The sequence below is a fragment of the Natator depressus genome, chromosome 5 (genome assembly GCF_965152275.1).
Source record: "Natator depressus isolate rNatDep1 chromosome 5, rNatDep2.hap1, whole genome shotgun sequence".
Lineage (NCBI taxonomy): Eukaryota > Metazoa > Chordata > Testudines > Cheloniidae > Natator > Natator depressus.
In genome coordinates this window covers 107,352,720-107,371,224 of record NC_134238.1, presented here as the reverse complement: position 1 = coordinate 107,371,224, position 18,505 = coordinate 107,352,720, and the positions used below count along the sequence as shown (strand labels likewise).

Below are 18,505 nucleotides of genomic sequence, written 5' to 3'. Positions count from 1 at the left end.
TCACTACTCTGCTAGACATCAAAAATCACGGAGTAAACAGACACTGGTTTCGTGGCTCATTACAACAATTTAGAACACACCTTAATGCCTGCTAAGTGTTAATTGCCCACTTCATTTTAAATGGTCTTCTACAGCATGTATGCTTATGCTTAACAATCTGTCCCAACTTGTATTTAGCTCAGACATTCTGGATACCTTCTCCAGATCTGAAGAAGAGCTCTGTGAAGCTCAAAAACTTATCACTTTCACAACTGAAGTTTGTCCAATAAAAGATATTACCTCACCCACCTTTTCTCTTTTATGTCCTGGGACCAACATGGCTACAATAACACTGCAAACAACATGATTCTTAAATGCAGTATAGTTGTAGCCCTGTTGGTCCCAGGACATAAAAGAGAAAAGGAGGGTGAGATAATATCTTTTATTGGACCAACTTTTGTTGTTTCCAGCTCACCAAGGTCGTCTTCAGGTCTGGGAAAGTCCTTGAATGGTTCCTGAGGGCTTGTCTACACTGGCACTTTACAGCACTGCAACTTTCTCACTAAAGGGTGTGAAAAAACACACCTGTGAGCGCTGGAAGTTTCAGCTCTGTAACATGGCAGCGTAGACAGTGCACCAGTGCCGGGAGCTGCGCCCCTTGTGGAGGTGGGTTTTTTTAGAGCACTGGGAGAGCCCTCTCCCAGCACTATGCTGCCACTACACAAGCCACGTTAAAGCGCTGCTGCCAGTGCCATGTTGCCAGTGAAGACGTTCCCTTAGAATACGTGCTCACTACTTATGCTAAACAATCTGTTCTACCTTGCATTTAGCTGTGATGCTTGGAGTACCTTTCCCACACCTGAAGAAGAGCTCTGGGTGGCTTGAAAGCTTGTCTGTCTCACCCACAGAAGTTGGTCCAATAAAAGATACTACCTCACCCACCTTGTCTTTAAGAATCTTAGAGAGACAATCTTTAAACTTGAATGGTCATTATAGAAGGCTCAGTCTCTCCTTTTTTGGAAAGGTAGTTTTTGTTTTTTTTGTGTTTAGTAAGAGGTGGCTAAAGCATTGTTAGATAACTAATTCTCCAATTATCAATCATTTTTATGGTTATGTGTTTTCTTATATTGGTGGACAGTGATAGCATCAAATGATCTTGTTATGCTTGTACATAAAACATATTACTATTCACATAGTAATGGTATCAGACAGTTAGATGAAGCTTGCATTTGGATATAAAGTATTTGCAAATATACATCTCTAAAACGTGTGGCATCTCAAATATTTAAGGAATAAACAAAGGTTTTCACCTGCAAGTGGAAACATGGGGGTTAGATGTGGTCAAAACATTTCCCAACTATAAATGTTATACTTAACGTTAAATAAATGAAGACTTTAGAGTACCTATAATAATTTCAATGTTTCTATAATTCTTTACAGCATGTGGAGGAGTTTGAAACTGAGGTTTTTCTCTATGAAGAGCAGAAAGGGTGAAAAAGCCCATTTTTATAACTTAGGCTATGTATATACACTACAAAGTTTTATTATACCAAACTGGTATCTCATATGAGAGGGAGGACCCTTGGTCTTTGGTACAATAGTCTTGTTGGTTATTTGCCTTTCTGATCAAAAGTTCTTCACTAATTGCAGTACATTTACGATTTGCAATTAGACTCCTATCATAGATTTTATACCAAGTAGTAATCAGAATAACACTTATGTACTTCATTCAAAATATATTATAAAAGAAAATAGTCTAGAATATTAAAGTGAAATAAAAGTTATAAAGCTGCAGAGTTTCTGTAAACACTCTTGGGGATAACAAACATGTTATCTTCCTTGATCCTTGGGAAGCCTGTCACGCTGACAGAAGACAGAATTCCTAAGGATCATATAATTGAACAGTTCATATAATTAAGCAAAAATATAAGCATGTGAGCAACTTTATTTCAAGCCTTGTGTATGAAAGTAAAGGTAAATATTTACTAAAATTTAGTAAAGGTGCAGGCAATCATGTTCTAACCTAACATTAGCATATATTATGATAATTTTATTATTTTTGCATCATTGAGGTTTACCTCCTATAGGAGAATTTTTGAAAATCCCTCTATTCTTCCGTATTGAACGTATGAACACAGAGATAAGAGAGTACACTTCTCCTTAGTGTCACCTTTTGTACAAGCCACAGCTTTTTAAAAGCAGTAAGACAATACCTCACAATGCAAAACCACTAAAATTCATAGCGAACAAATGTATTTGTTTATCCTTATAATCTGACAAGGGCACATGTCTAAAGCAGTTTTGGCCCAATATCCACCTTTCAGACCAAAAAAAAAAGAAAGAAAGAAAGAAAGCTGCAAGTCTTTCTAAATACTAAGATATATTAAAATGATAAATAATTTATAGAAAGGGTATTGGTTAGAATGTAAAATACAGGAAGGAAGTATTAAGGTGTAACCACTTCTATTGCAACTTTCCTCCTAGGGAGGTGGTGGAATCTCCACCCTTAGAGATTTTTAAGGCCTGGCTTGACAAGAGCTTTGGCTGGGATGATTTAGTTGGGGTTGGTCCTGCTTTGAGCAGGGGATTGGACTAGATGACCTCTTGGGGTCTCTTCCAACCCTAATATTCTATGAAACAGTTCCCATTGTGTAGTGCTATCTGAGAGGTTTACATTGTACACAGTTCCTGGGGTAATCATTGTGCTTATGTGTATTTCCTCAATAAGCCATTAACATTGTTTGGCCTTTTTACTGTTGTACCTGAAAGGCTGCCTGTGGGTGTTTTCAACCTCACATCATGTTATAAATACACATAAATAAAAACACATAAATAGCCAAACTTGTTAACTTCACATACGATGATAGCACATACAATCCAATGAGATATTAATGTCAAGCAGATCAAGACTTTTAGAATGATACCTCACAAGGCCTACTTTGTACAAAACATATCCTAATTACATGACAGTGGTGAGTAGTGGGGTGCCAGTGTGTCACAGGCAGAATTAAGGTTATTTGGGTGCCTTCACTGAATTGATAAACCTTAATGTGCTCAGATTTATTTTAAATTTAACCTTAACTTTGAATATCCTGGGTTTATTACATTTTCTGGGGTAATTATAACATCCCTATAGATTTCTCACTGTAAATTACTGATATGTACTCTCAACCAGTTTTTATCTGGGAGTTTATGTAATGTTCTAAGAAAGTGTACATGTATTGTAACCGTAAATATACTAAACCAAAACGAAAGAGCTAGTTCTGGTATCTGTTAAACTGGTGTAACTCTGGAGTAAGCCCAGGGAAGTGAATATGTTGTTTGAAATTTAAATTATTGTGTAAACTAAACAAAGTCTCTGCTTTGTATATTTTAATTAACAAGAGAAGACATTTATGGAATAGTTTAGGCTCTTTTTAAAAAAAAAATGCCATAAATAATTAGGAAATGGGATAATAAACTTTTTGAAAAGCCAAGAAAAAGCTAAATACTTGAAGTTTAAACAACTACCTATCGAAGTTTGCTCTTTATGGTGACCATCTAATGATAATGAAAGATAAATATTAGACTGCAAAGCCTTCCTCACTCTGTTTAGTATAGTGTGTGTTCCTTCATGAATTAATAACTTTTCAGATGCAAACTCCAATTTATTAATTCTAATGAATTATGCAAAGAAAGTACTCCGATTCTTGATGCAGATTACTAACAGCAGCTTTAACTCTGCCCCTGCTGTTGTGTTACAAAATGATACTTCATTAAATGTCCATACTACCATATGTGCAATACATGCAATGGGCAGTCTTCATGCATCTTTTAGCTTTCTGTACATCAATTTGGCAACCCTTCCAGATTTCAGTAGTATATGGACAAATATTGCAACATGAGTTCTGTACATGGAAAAATATTCCAAAACACAGGTTTTTATTTAAATAGTGCAATGAATAATACAATAACTATTATGGGCCTGATTCTTTTAATGGATTTACCCTGAATAAAACAGTGCTGAGTAAGACCCTCTGTTTTTTCTGGAGTTCATTTTACTCTATGGATCAATAAACATCCAAGTTTTGAAATGTTTTTTGATTTCCTTAATTTTGACTGCTACAGAAGGAGAACATTTCTGAGATCTGGCAGCTTTAGCACATCTATCAGCCCATACTGGGAAAGGTCTGTTAGCAGAGGGAACAAAACACTAACTAGCAAGATTTCTCTGGACTGCCTAGTAGTGAGAGTCTCATGCTTCTATGCAGAATAGGAAAATTGTGATTCCATATTTGAGCACCATGGAAAGCATGATGCCCTGCTTAACTGCACTTAAATGGGATAGTCTCTTGATTGGGATGTTTCCCGTAGATCTGTTTTCAGTCTAATGATGAATTGTAATTGCTGCTGCTAATCGTGAAACAGTATTAGCTTATGTCGTGCACTTAGGTGGTGGTAAGTGGTTAGCAAAGTTTTAAATAAGTATGAAATTCTTGTTTTGTCTTAATAAAGAAGTTTCCAAATAAAAATTAAAGGGGAAAGCAATAAAGATGAAATGCAGTGAACACTCTTTTTTTATATTTAATACAACATTGTAAGTACTTTTGAACTGAATTGGAATTGAAGGCACTCAGTATCTTTCAGAATCAGGCCATCAATGGAGGCCAGTCACTGAGACTGTCCATCGGGCTCTTATTGAAGGGAATGGTAAAACACTTACTAATTTAAATGGAGCAGCAGTTCTTTGAATGGAACTATAGGCAGCCTGCTGTCATGCCTAAACTGAGGTCTGCTCCTGCAGCCCTTAATTGTGCAAATCTCCCACTGAATTCAGAGAGAGAGAGATGCGCCCTCACACTCATGATTAACACTGAAGAAATTCTGTTGTAAAACCAAATACTCTATTTAAGACTGTAGGTTAAGCATAATTCTTGAACAGAACATACAAAAAATAGTAAATTCTGGAACTATTAGATGCCAAACTATAGCAATGCATATTCACATTATATTGTTATTTTCACTCTTCCTTTATGAGTCAGGCTATTAAAAGAGCTTGACACCCATAATTGGGACTTGGTTTTCAGAAGAGCTTAGCTCCTGTTTAGGCACCAAAATAAGTGACCAGATTTTCAGAAGTACTGAGCAATTCTGAAAATCTAGCCTTAATTGTCATAATGAGAGTGGCTGTTGGCTTAGCATTTGGGAAATGTGGCTCTAATTTATGTGCTTAAATGGGAGCTGGGCTCTGTTCAAAACTGGCCCTAATTGAGGATGTTGAAATCTGGCCCTGCGCTTTTGAAAATCTACCCTTATTTTGTTTAATTTAATCTCCAATTCTGCCACTTTTTCCTCACATTAGTAGCCCTTATTCACATAAATAATTTTCCTTGCACTCTACTTGTGTGGGCAATGACTTGCAGAATTGTGCTCTTAGACTCGAAGATCCTTTTGTGTTGCAAATTTAGGGTATGTCTACGCTGCAGCTCAGACCATACCTCCCAGTCCAGTTAGACAGACTTGTGCTAGCTCTGTTTGAGCTAGTGTGCTAAAAATAGCAGCGTGGATATTGTGGCATGGGTGGTGGCTTAGGCTAGCCATCCAAACTTGGACAAAGGGGATTAGGCGGTCTTGGATTCGGGCAGCTAATCTGAGCTGCCATCCATGCTGCAACGTCCATGCTGCTGTTTTTTAGCATGTCTGGGCTGAGAGGATTGCTCCAGCTGCAGTGTAAACATACCCTTACTGTCTTCTGTTTCAAAGTATGCAAAGTTGTGGCTAGGCCTTCTGAGCAGCAGCAAGAACTTCCTATGCTGTCCATGGCACCACAATGGTTTCTGTGCTCCCAATGCTGCAGCTCAGTGCCTGTCAACATGACTATCCACTCTCTCTGCTGAAAGGTGATAGGCTATCTCCCTCCTCTTTTCTTTCTTCATAGGAAGGAGAAAGAGAGGGGCAGAGGGACCATTCTGGGTCTCAGCTCCCTCCCATTCTCTTTTTCCAGTGAGGACCAGGAGAATGATGATCGTACCCCAGTTTATTGTGGAGGTAGAGGCTGATCTACTGTAACTCCAGAAGATAAAGAACATCTGTTTTAAGAGCATAACATCCCAAATTTGAGGCAAGAAAATGGAATGAATAAAATAATTTATCTGAATTTTTGAAGTATTCTTCCAATTCTGAATGATTATTTTGATGGCTATTTATAGTAAATCCCAAATTGCCTGAGACTCTCAGGGTTGCTAGAATGATGGTACCATTTTCCAACTGACGACAACAACAACTATTATCACATAGTCTAGCTTGGGGATCATGATTGGAGCCCACAGTGTTGCTAACGCATTTATTTTTATCATGCGTCTAGTAATTTTTAGTGTTTTTCTTAAAGCCCAAGCAGCTGGAATTATGGGGTAGTTGGAATTCCAACTTTCATTTTAAAAAATAAGTTCCTAATCCTCCTGGTTGCTGAACAAAAGCTTGAAAAAGTGAAGTGAGATCACCCTAAAGGCTAAAAAGCCAGAAGGCAAAGAAAAAGTGAGAGGGATGATTATCCAATGGGTAGAGCATTAAGCTTGCAATTTGGGAGACTAGGGTTAAGTTCCCTGCTCTGCCACAGGCTAGCTGCATGACCTTGAGCAAGTCAATGTGTACACTGTGATAAAAAAACCCACGGCATTTAATCTCAGAGCGCGGCTCAGCTAACATGGGTTTGCAGGGCTCAGGCTGCAGAGCTAAAATTGCAGTATAAAGATTCCGGCTCTGGTTGGAGCCTGAGCTCTTAGACCCTGCAATTTTAGAGCCCTGCAGCCCAAGCCGTGTGAGCCCAAGTCAGCTGACCTGGGTCAGCCGGGGCCATCCCATGAGTATTCTATTGCAGTGTAGATATACTCTGAATTTCTCTGTGCCTCAGTTCCCCATCTGAAAAATGGGGATAATAGCATTTCCATACCTGAAAGGGGTGTTGTGAGGAGAAGTACCTTAAAGTTTAAGAGGTGCTCAGATACTATGGAAATGGGGGTCATATAAGTACATTAGATAACTAGAATAGAATATTTATTAATTTTTTTTAAATCTCACGACTTTTAAGCTGATCTCATGATTTTTAGGGGGATGGCCTTGTGATTTTTTTAATGATTGTGGTCTGTAATACTGGGTCCATAATGACTGATATAATAGCAGTAGAGTGGGAAGCATAATTTATACCAATCAGTGCAGTCTACAATTCTTCCTCTTTTCCTTCAAACCTTGTTCCATTCTTCCTGTGACAGGGGATATATACATATATATGTATTACATACAAATATACATAGGGCCCAATTCTCTTTTATACCAGAGCTATTTCAATATACTGATATAATTGAGAGGAAAATTTGGCTTCTGAGGGGTAGAATATAGAAGCTTGTGCAGTCATTATGCAGAATTTTAATACAGTTAATTAAAATAACGACATCACAAGAGAATAAAAGACTTGGGGAGAAGATTGGAGGATGATCATAATATATGAAAGTCATCTGTGTGATATTTGTCAACTGATAGTGGGGGGAAAATAGTAGTTCTAGGATGCATCTGAGAAGCATGTAGCTGGGAGCTCAAACTGACCATATTTTGAAAGAGGAAAGCATGATTCATGAAGAAAATTGTATCAATTTTCCTTTAAAGTCAGACATACAGTTAAAGGTAGAATGTTTAATATCACAGGCCTCCTTGGGAAATAATAACGTTTTCAGAATTTGTGAACAATGTGGTAGATGTCTCAAGTTATTTGTGAGGGTAACACCATATAATGTGTAAAATCACACAACATGTTGCCAAGGAGATAACTTGTATTGCTACATAAGGTATTTCCAACAGCATAATGTCAAAGTGCCTGATTTAAAGTTCATTGAAGTCAATGCGAGTCTTGGACTACAGCAGGCTTTGATTCTTGGAACAGCTGAATCAGAGGAGTACTTCTGCTAAAGTACTTATAAGTTGTTTTATACTATGTCTTATCTATTTGTTAGCTTAATTCCCTCCTGTCAGTTCTCTGTATTTATTTTCTTTCATAGTTCTCTTAATTGTATTGGAGAACTATTACCTTATTCAATTGAAATTTAATAATTTGGTAGAATATTTAAGTGCACACACATGAAAGGGATATTTATATAATAAATTTCAGAGCCATATGATAAATGAATTTATCTTGTACCTTTTAACAACTAGATCTGTGCTCTGCTCAATAATCCATATCCCCACAATTTATTCTAACATTCCAAACATCTGAACATCTTCAAATTGTTAATATTTTTTAAAAACCAGTCAAAGAATTGTACGTTTCCTTCTTTTCTTCATAAACATAGAATTTCACTCAGAAAAATATCACACTGGCCACACTGTTCTTGAAAATTTTTGCACATAGCTGGGGCTCAAAAACTATAACACTTGGATATCACACTGGATCCAAGACCCAGAATAGGTAGGAATTGGCCTTTGAGCAGATACAGGTTTTACTTTAATAAAGATGTCAGTTTTAAACTGTCCTGTGACCTTCCAGTAAAAGAAATAGGAGATTTATATCAGCAGAAAGGGGAAATTTGCGACTTCCCAATGGGACCCAATACTTGGTCATAGCCCTAAAAGGGTCTGGGATAAGACAATTAAAAACCATTAGATTCTTAACTACTTTCATCCATTATTAGAAGTAAGTAGGTTTCCTTCCTTCACAGTTAGACTCATGGTAAGTAAGAACACCTGGATTTTCAGGTAGGGAGATATGTAAAAAAAAAAAAACACCAACAAACATTTCACCTTTGTCTTTCTCCTGATCCATACATTGTATGCCTATATTTATAATAGTTACACAATTCATGTGCACCAAGAAATCTCTCTCTTGAATTCCTCCATAAGGTCCTCTTTTTCTGTTCACTGCTTGGAAGTTAATCTCACTGACATGATTGCTGCCTTCTCTTTTGCTTAACCTCTTTTACTCAGGTGAAGCCCACGGTAATGCCCAATCTGGTGTCCTTACTCAGACCAAACTCCTTTAGACTTTGTCAGTTGATAGGGATTTCAGTCTGTCTGTCTAACAAAAAAAATCATACCTTCATAGACATGGCAGTCAATATAGAATCTGGTGCTATGCATTGTATTTCTCCTGAGTTAGACTACAAACTCTTCAGAGCTTGGACTAGTTAAGTATTTTGTGTATTTACAGTATTGTATAAATAGTAATTGATAAAAAGATTGCGTTTCATATTGACTGCTAATTCCAGGAAGGCATGACATATGTCATGGTAAACAAAGAAGATCATCAGCATCCTTACAGCAAGAAAACAAACCCACAGAATAAAAGCAATGGCTGTTAGAAAACTGAAACAAAACATATTTGTAAGAGTCAATTATTATAAATAAGTTTTTTTTTTAAAAAACCACTATAAAATACCTACCTACATGGCTTTTGGAACACATACTGTAAATCTAAAGGAAAGAAACTATTAATTAGTTTCTGAAATTAACTAATTTCTATCCTTTGATTATTTCTCATTTTAAAAAAGGGTTAGAGGAATCTGTTAATGCAAACAGTTCTGCAGCAACTTACATCCTAAACAGCTGTTTAGGAATTTAAAGTAACAAACTAAGCATAAAAGATTAGGGAATAGTTGGGCTGTGATGCAGTTTGTGTTCAGCTCTGAAAGCAAAGATTACTATTGAATACAGTTTCGAATACTTATCCTTTCCCCTTTTTTTAATATTTGTATGTTTTTATTAGGGCATCCAAGATGGATCTCAAGTGTGCGCTGGAAGAATGTTCAATGGCACTGAACTTATTTCTAAATAATAAATTTTCTGAAGCCCTGGAATTACTTCGGCCATGGTGAGTTCATTTTGTTTGTTAGAATTAATGAGGACAGATACTGTAAGGCATGCCATCTGGTTGCTGAGCATTAATCTAAGACCTCTGAATATAGTAGCTTTCATTACTTCCATTTTATCTCTCCTGACCAAAGCAATTCTGCATTGCTTCCCCAGTATATACTGTTTCTGTTTAAACATACTGAAGTTACAAGCCCTGTCAGTCAACCCAGGGACTTTGTTTTATTTTAGTCGTAATTCTAAGGCCTAAATCAAGTCCTTGCAGATGCAGTGAAGGAAGGGGGGAGAGCAGAAATTCCGTCATCTTGTATGTGTTACAAAAGGCTTGTTGCAAAATATGGCTGTTTTTCAAAAAAATAGGCCAGGATAGAGGAATGCTGTGGAGTGCACTTTGATACTTCCCTGATGGCGGTATATGTGTTACCTGGAAGTTGGAGATGAGCTGCTCTTCTCCCTTTGCAGCACAGCAATGGGCAGGATTTAGCTTTAACTCCGACTTTTGAAAAAGTTATTTTCCTTCTAGTTCTCTCTGTTCCTCCCTGCCACCTCCTCCCATCAAGAAAGTCAGCATGAAAGTACAATTATAAAGGCTTAATTTAGTAGAAAGATTTTCTCTATTAAATAAATCTATTCCTGTAGTATGATGTTTTACCACATGGGTCCTCCTTTAACGATAATAGGAACAATCTTTTGACTAGAAAGGAATATCTGAAAGAAATGGGGGATGCTTTTGTTTATATATATGTGAGTGAGTGCATGCATGTAAAATATACTTAAAGTTGGGAATGCTTCCTGTTTAAAGGATGATTCTTGAGGGCTCTAAAATCTGCAAGCTTACTCAGTTATCTTGAAATTTGCTGCACCCAATGAGGGTATGGATAGGATTGGTGATCCAAATTTGGAGTCATCTGACCAAGGGGTTCCTGAGATACAGCCCCCGGCAAAAAAACAGCATTTTACAAAATCAACGAGTTCTTGTAAATTTTTGCACATAGCTAGGGCTCAACCCATGACTCTGTCCTCCAACTGATCTCAGTTGCTTGACATTTATCTTAGTTAGTGCATGGCACTCGTTGCCCCTTTTGGGAAAGCAATATTTAAAACCTTATTAAAGAAAGAGTTTAGCTCTCTAGAATGGTATGTACCAAACACTCTCACCCCAAAGCGATTGGATGTACATGTGTAGCAAGACTATACAAGAGGGTTTGCAGGCAGCCAGTTGTCACAGTAATTTGGTGGTTCAGTGCAACATACTGTGGTCACTGAAGCTGAGTTGCCCCTGCACTGTAAATTTGAATCCTATCCTTAGCAGAAATCGGAGATTGAATGTATGCACATGTCAACAATTGACCTCTCTCAAGGGTTTTTGTTTTGTTTTGTTTTCTGGAAATGTGCCCTGCTAATTTGTACAGCTAACAGGTATAGGTAACTGTTTTCTGAAAGATAATAAATTACACATGCTCTGTGCAGATATATGAGTGATTCCTGGGCATGTTGCTACTTGAGTCCCTCTCTCTTCCCTCTCCCCACAGGGAAGCCAGGTTCTGGGTGTGCCCTGGCTCTATGGGAGAGAATCTGAGCCATTCTCCCTGTATGTGTTCCAGGATCTGGGCATCTCTGTCCTTCAAGGGGGACTCTGAGCCCTACTCACCCTCCCCCATGTGAGCTGCGATCTGAGAGGCTCCTGAAAGTAACACAGATTTAAACATCCAAAAACTAGAAAATACAAACTGAAAGTACATGCTGCCCTTATGTGTGGTGGAGTGGGTGGGGGCTGGCTTGGAGTCAGGGAGGACGGGGTGGGCTAAGGGCATGACTGCGGAGGCCTGGCCAGAATAGGGGAAGGGGTCTGCTGGGGAGAACAGTGAGGGCACTGGCTGGATGTATAGCTCAATCTTTATAACCAAAGAAGTGTGTGACTCCCTAATAAGCTGCAGCCTGTGATATATGTATGCAGCAGCAGAAGGTGCTCGGCCCAAGGAACAACTTTTATGTGCTAATGGCTTAATAGGATGGGAAAGGGAGGGTTATGAAAATATTGGTGTGTCACCTATATGTTGCAGAGGATAGTGAGGGAGGGAGATGAAGAAGAAGAGAGATACACTGGTCTTCTCTCACATGCTTAAAGTTACTGGAAACCAGTGGTTCTCAACCAGGGGTACGGAGAGGTCCTCCAGGAGGTACATCAACTCATCTAGTTATTTGCCTAGTTTTACCACAGGCTATAAAAAAAGCACTAGCGAAACCAATACAAACTAAAATTTCATATAGACAATGACTTGTTTATACTGCTCTATATACTATACACTGAAATGTAAGTACAATATTTATATTTCAATTGATTTATAATTATATGGCAAAAATGAGAAAAATAAGCAATTTTTCAGTAATAGTGTGCTGTGACACTTTTTTGTATTTTTGTGTCTGATTTTGTAAGCAAGTAGTTTTTAAGGGAGGTGTAAGTTTGGGGGTATACAAGACAAATCAAGGGGGACAGTATTCTGGAAAGATTGAGACCCACTACTGTAACCAATGTGGAATAAAACTGCCAAGATTTTGGGTAATAGTAATGTCTGTGATTTCTCTCCCTGTCTCCTTGGCAACTCCAAACATTTCAAAGCATAACCATCATCACCCTTCCACGGGAGCAAACTGTACAGGAGTGGGGAGGAATGCTTAGGAATCACATATCATTCTTTACCTTTAGACTAAAACAGCCTAACTCCTACAAAAGTAACACCAGATGAACAAAAACTCCAAACTTCAAAACAGTGGGAGATTCACTGGCAAAAAACTTTGTTAAAGCAGAGGTAAATTTGCCTGTTTGTCTTGTGCCCTTCCAGAGCTTCATGTTCAGCAAAACTCAAACTTCTGAAAACCAGGAAATGGAGTTAATTTAGATACTGTAATGGGTTGTGCTCACCACTGTGGCACCATCTGGTGGTTGCTCTGGGAATTAGCTCTGTCTATCAGCAGAGCACCCTCCTCTTGTGGTGTCTCACTCTCTGTCACTGCTTCCCTTCCCTGAGCCACTTCACCGTAGCCCTAGCACCCACTCAGCCCTTGTTTCAAGGCCTGCAGTCTGGCAGGGTCAGCCAGAGCTTGCCCTGCCCTGCCCTGCCCTGCCCTGCTCTGCTCTGTCCAAGGTGCTGCTCCTTCTCCCAAGAGCCAGTCCTCCTCCCTTGCTGGTCAGGGGGAGACTCCCCTCTCCTCTGTGTTGCAGCCTTTATATAGAGCTCAGCCTGGCCCTGATTGGCTGCCCATCTGTGCAGCCTCTCTGGCCTACTTTAACCCATTTTCTCCTGGACTGGGGTAGCCATCCCACTAGAGATACCAACACAGCCTTAACTGAACCCTCTTTGAGCAATGCCCTAATACTCCCGTAACACACATTCTTGCACTTTCAGATAGTACACATTACTCAGGAAATAGGGTATATGACCACGATAGCACAGAATTTAATGCCCTGTCTTTGCTAAGGCAAAACTTATGTTTAGGTGAGCTGTTCTGAACAGTGAGCCAGCCCCACAGAAACTAACTTGCTACATATTACAACCTTTTCATCCCCTTTTATAGCCTCTTCACTCTTACCACAGAATTACATGTGACAATATATTTTAATTTACCCAACATTAAACCCAGAGAGTACTCTCATATCCCATCTCACTGGTAATAATCTGCATGGCAAAGAGGTTCCTGAACAATGCTACTGATATAACAGCACTCAGTGCTGAATTGAGGCATACTAGATCTCTCCAGGTATGCATACACCTCTTCCCTTTGTTCACACACGGGAGGGCAATGAGGCTCTCAGATCCCCCTCCCACCCCCCACCCCGAGAAGAAGGGTCCCCCAGATATCACAATCTCAGCTCTGCCAAACTTCTCCGAATGAATGCTTCTATCCAGTACAGCTATATTTAACACAATTAATGCAGGTGGAATGCACACTGATAGTTCCCAGTGGCTATTGATGTGGATACAGCTGCAAAATGAGGACAGACACATGCATGGAACTAAACAGCAGGCTGCAACTTTTATTACATTTTATCACAGGAGAGGGATGCTACCTATCCATCACCCATACTCTCCTATACCAGGTATTTAATTGGTTCCAATGCAGTGGTTATAGGGCTCCTTACCATATAACCCATAACTAGAGCCAGGGCTACAGGGCTCCTCACTGTATAATCCATAATGCAGGGTACGCTCTCCTTAGCCTACCTTCAGGACTCAGCTCTCTCTGAGTTCTAGCACACACCATGATGATCCCAATGAAGATCAGAGGGTACATCAGGGTGCGGACCTTGTACTGCAAGGGCCACAAGGTCCGACCTTGGCCCACAAGGGCTCGCCCTATCACATGAGCCCAAAGCCCATCATCAACATCCCAGGTCTTTTACCTCTGAGAACCGTTTATTTGATTTTCTGAACTGCACTGGAAACCGGCTGCAGTTGCGACAAATAAACATCACCCCAGCACCTTAGTTAGGTACCAAGTGCATTTCTACTTAATTTGCTGTGGCTTGAAAGTGCTGTGCGAAAGGCAAATAATTCCCTGGTCCTCTGCCATTTGACTCATGGGAGAAAAAATTCCTTCCTGACGGTCTAAACAGGTGGTCTGCTAGATCCTCAGCATCTATCTGACTGGGTTCCCACTCCTAGTTTGGGTGGGTAGCGTGGGCTGCTGGAACAGAGCCAAAAGGGGCTCCACATGGCTCCTATGCTGAGCAAAATCTTGGGAGCTGGAAAATGCTAGCCAATCAATACCCTTCTTCCCCAGCCAGCCAGTGGGTGCCAGAGACTTGCAGGGGAGCAGCTACCTATTATCCCTTGGCAAGTGTCTCCCTCACTTGCTACCGGACTGTCCTCTTTCACTGCCCCATCAAGTTCCCCCACGAGTTGATGCAGGTGGATGGCATTTGCCATCTCCAGGTAGGCCAGAGTTAAAGTTGTGTTTACTGTGTGTTTCCTGGTTTTCAGAGGTTATTTTGATGGTCACAATGTTCTGGAAGGATACAAGACACCATTGAGCAAACTTAACTTTGCTTTTTGGTGCTGAAGAATATGATGTATTTTTTTTAATTTGTTTGTTTGGCTGAAATGCATAAGATTTGTATGTTTGCCCCAGGTCTAAAGACAGCATGTACCATGCCCTTGGCTACAGCACTATTTTAGTTATGCAGGCTGCTATGACCTTCGAGCCCCAGGATATCCAAATGGGGATTTCTACAATGAAGGAAGCTTTACACACCTGCCAAAGGTAAGCCTAAGCAATTTACATTTTGACAGATATTAAATAAAATAGGCATTCGTATATGTCAAGCTTCTACTTTGTCAGCACAAATCAGTACTTGACCACCGTTCCAGAATGGAGCAAGCATGATGGGAGATTAAGTTGGGTATGACAGAACAAAGCATATTATGGAACTAGGTATTCTGGTAAATTCTGAAGACTCAATCGAGATCAGGTATTTGTAGACTCAAATGTTAATTAAGTATCTAACTAGCCATGTAGACAAGCAAATAGGCAGTTTCTACATGCAGTTACAGTAATTCTGTATGCATTTTGGGCACAGGATTTCGTGCAGCCCTTATTTTCTGATTGTTTGAAAATATGGTATTCAGTGTTTTTCCTGGTGTCATTGTGGAAATCCTATCCTCTTGTATTGTTGTGTTCATAGATGGACCATATATTTTGAAAAATTAAGAGCTGACCTGAACCTTCACCCAAAAATGAACTCACCTTTTTGGTCTTGAAATTTCAAACATTTAATTTCCTTTACAGTAAACATACATGCGCCGTCCCCCTCCAGTTAACTATTTTGTGCCTTTCTTTGCTTCCTGGTTTTGACTGGAAGTGGGAGGACTGAAGTAACCTGAGCAAAGCTGTCCTCTACAGTAACTCCTCACTGAACATTGTCATTATGTTCCTGAAAAATGCGACTTTAAGCAAAAGAATGTTAAGCGAATCCAATTTCCCCATAAGAATTAATGTAAATAGGGGGGGTTAGGTTCCAGTGAAACTTTTTTTTTGCCAGACAAAAGACTATATTAATTATACACACACACACACACACACATATACAGAGTATAAGTTTTAAACAAACAATTGAATACTGTACACAGCAATGATTATTGTGGATCTTGGTTGAGGTGGTGAAGTCAGAGGCTGGGATATTTCCCAGGGAATGCCTTACTGCTAAATAATGAACTAGCAATTGGCTGAGCCCTCAAGGGTTAACCTGTTGTTAATGTAGCCTCACACTCTACAAGGCAGCAGGAATGGAGGGAGGGGAAACAGCATGGCAGACAGACAGAGACACACAGTGAGTGTGAGAGTGTGTGTGTGTGTGTGAGAGAGAGAGAGAGAGATGCGCATTTCCCCTTTAAGTACGCTGACCCACTCTTAAGTACACTGCCTTGTTAAGTTAATCAGCAAGGTGAGACCACAGCTGCTGCCAGGAAGCTCCCTCCGTCCTGAGCCCTGTTGTGTGTGTCCCCCCTGCTTTGTGGAGATGGTAAGCAGGGTGCAGGAGCAAGGGGGAGGGGGACACCCTGACATGAGCCACGCCCCCATCCCCCGCACAGCAAGCAGGGGGCTCAGGGAGCAGCTCCAAGGCAGAGGGCAGGAGCAGCACATGACAGCTGAAATGCCAGCAATTGATAGCCTGCTGGGCGGCTGCTACACAGGGAACTTAGGGGAGCGGGGGGCTGATAGGGGGGCTGCTGGTCCACCCTGGTTCCAAGCCCCCGCGAGCTAGCTGCAACGGGCTGCTCTTCCTGCAAGCAGTGGACAAAGCAGGCGGCTGCCAAATGATGTTATAAAGGAGCATTGCACAACTTAAACGAGCATGTTCCCTAATCGATCAGCAATGTAACAACGAAACAACGTTCACCGGGATGACTTTAAGTAAGGAGTTACTGTACTGGAGTTTTTTCACGGGAGGTGGATTTTGCAAAATATCTAGACAAGAGGTTGATACATCTTCTGATTAAAAAACTTCTGAATTTATGTTCTTCGCTGAACCTATGGAGACATTGTGGCCCTATAGTTAGGGTATAGGACTAACAATCAAGAAATGTAGCCTCTGTTTCTGCCTCTGCCATGGACTTGATTTGTCAACTTGGTGCGTAACAGTGTTTAGTCCTCTCAGCAATAAGAAAAAGAAAACTGAGAGAAACATAGGTTTACATTTACAACAGCTAGTTGCAAAACATCCAGTCTAGGGCTGCAGCTTCTTGTCTTTGCCAGATTTAAAGGGCAAACCCACAGAAAGGCATGATGAGAAACGTGTTCCCATAAGAAGGCAGTCTTCATTGGGGAAAAATAGTAAGAAGCAAGAATTGTCAAGGAAGGAGTCTGCTTTCTGTTGTGTGTGTCAGCACTTACGTCACGTTGTGCAAGTAGGCCTTAATTTTCAAAGGTTCACAGTTTGGAGTTCCTAGCTTTAGATACCTAATACCTGTTTTTCAAATGTGTTCAGTGTCCACCCTTCCAGATGAATTCATCGGGGGCTACATGTGCTCAGCACGTCTGAAAATCAGGCCCATATTGGTATCTCAGATTGGGCACTCAGAAACTGAGGCATGCAAAATTAAAATCTCTATTACAACACCCTGATTCATCCCCAGAGCATTTTCAATTCTTTGCATTGAAGAAGGAGGGGGTCCTGTGGAAAAAATGTGTGTGATCATGTCATTAAAGACTGTATCATAATGCATATACACAATGGGGGCAAATTAAGGTTGCATGGACTCCTAGGCTTCTGTGTATGTCAAGAATGGGAATATATACTAAAACTGTAGTCCCAGTAGTAAGTAACATTCCTTTTTTTAAAGAATGACTATAAAATCTCTCTCTAAAGTTTGGGGGTGTTAATAATCACAGTGTATTTAGATAAATGTGAATGCCTGTTGAAATTCACTTATCCTATGTTGTTGTTTTTCTCCCATGGCTGGCTGACATAGATTCAGGAAAAGAAGCACTGTGGTAGAGTCTTTGTCCAGTCTGGTTTCTAAACAGTCAATGGATCAGCTGAGTGAAGGTAAGAGAAATGAGAGACATTTTCTGAAAAACATATATGAATAACCATTTTGTGAAAACCAACATACAAATAGATGCAGTTTTGTGATTTAAGTCGCCTTCTATAAAAAAAAAAAAAGTGGAATAGGTGAAGTTTTCCCCCCTCGTATCCAAATATTGGGGACACCTCTAATAACAAAGTTACTCATTCAAGGTGGATATTTTGATATACACATGTTCCTCTAATGCAGCATTTCACTAAATGAGGCTGGGTGGGGGGTGCTAAAGATTCTACTGGAGAGGCCCTGGAGATGCATAAATTAAGATGGATCTGCCTTTTACAATATATGGTAGGGTAGAAGGGGAAAGTGATTATTTTAATTTTCCTGAAGTGGGGTTCAATTTCCAAAAGTTTTGGAATAACATCTGATAATCTTCAAGGGTTATGAGTTTGAGTTTTTAATATGTGTGTGTATTAGCAGCAATTGTAATATTGTGTTCCTGTTGCTTTTCATCATTCCCAGAAGTATTGCTTTTGGAAGATGGTACTTCAGCAAATCATGTGATCGTCCTGGAAATGTTTAATTGCATGCACTGTAACAACTTTCTTAATCACACTCCCCCACTGAGTGGGGGCTTTATCTCAGGCTGCGCAAACATAATTTAAGCA

General features: G+C 39.9%; 1 protein-coding gene across 2 annotated transcripts in view; it reads left to right on the top strand.

Moving 5' to 3' along the window:
- The window catches only part of TTC39B (tetratricopeptide repeat domain 39B), a 144,010-nt gene that overhangs the window by 90,609 nt on the left and 34,896 nt on the right, over positions 1–18,505 (top strand). For both annotated transcript variants that reach the window (XM_074953430.1, XM_074953431.1), the window contains 3 exons: positions 9,707–9,811; positions 14,941–15,072; positions 17,781–17,857. In XM_074953430.1, coding sequence (XP_074809531.1) covers positions 9,707–9,811; positions 14,941–15,072; positions 17,781–17,857 — 314 coding nt within the window. The remainder of the gene's footprint in view (positions 1–9,706; positions 9,812–14,940; positions 15,073–17,780; positions 17,858–18,505) is intronic.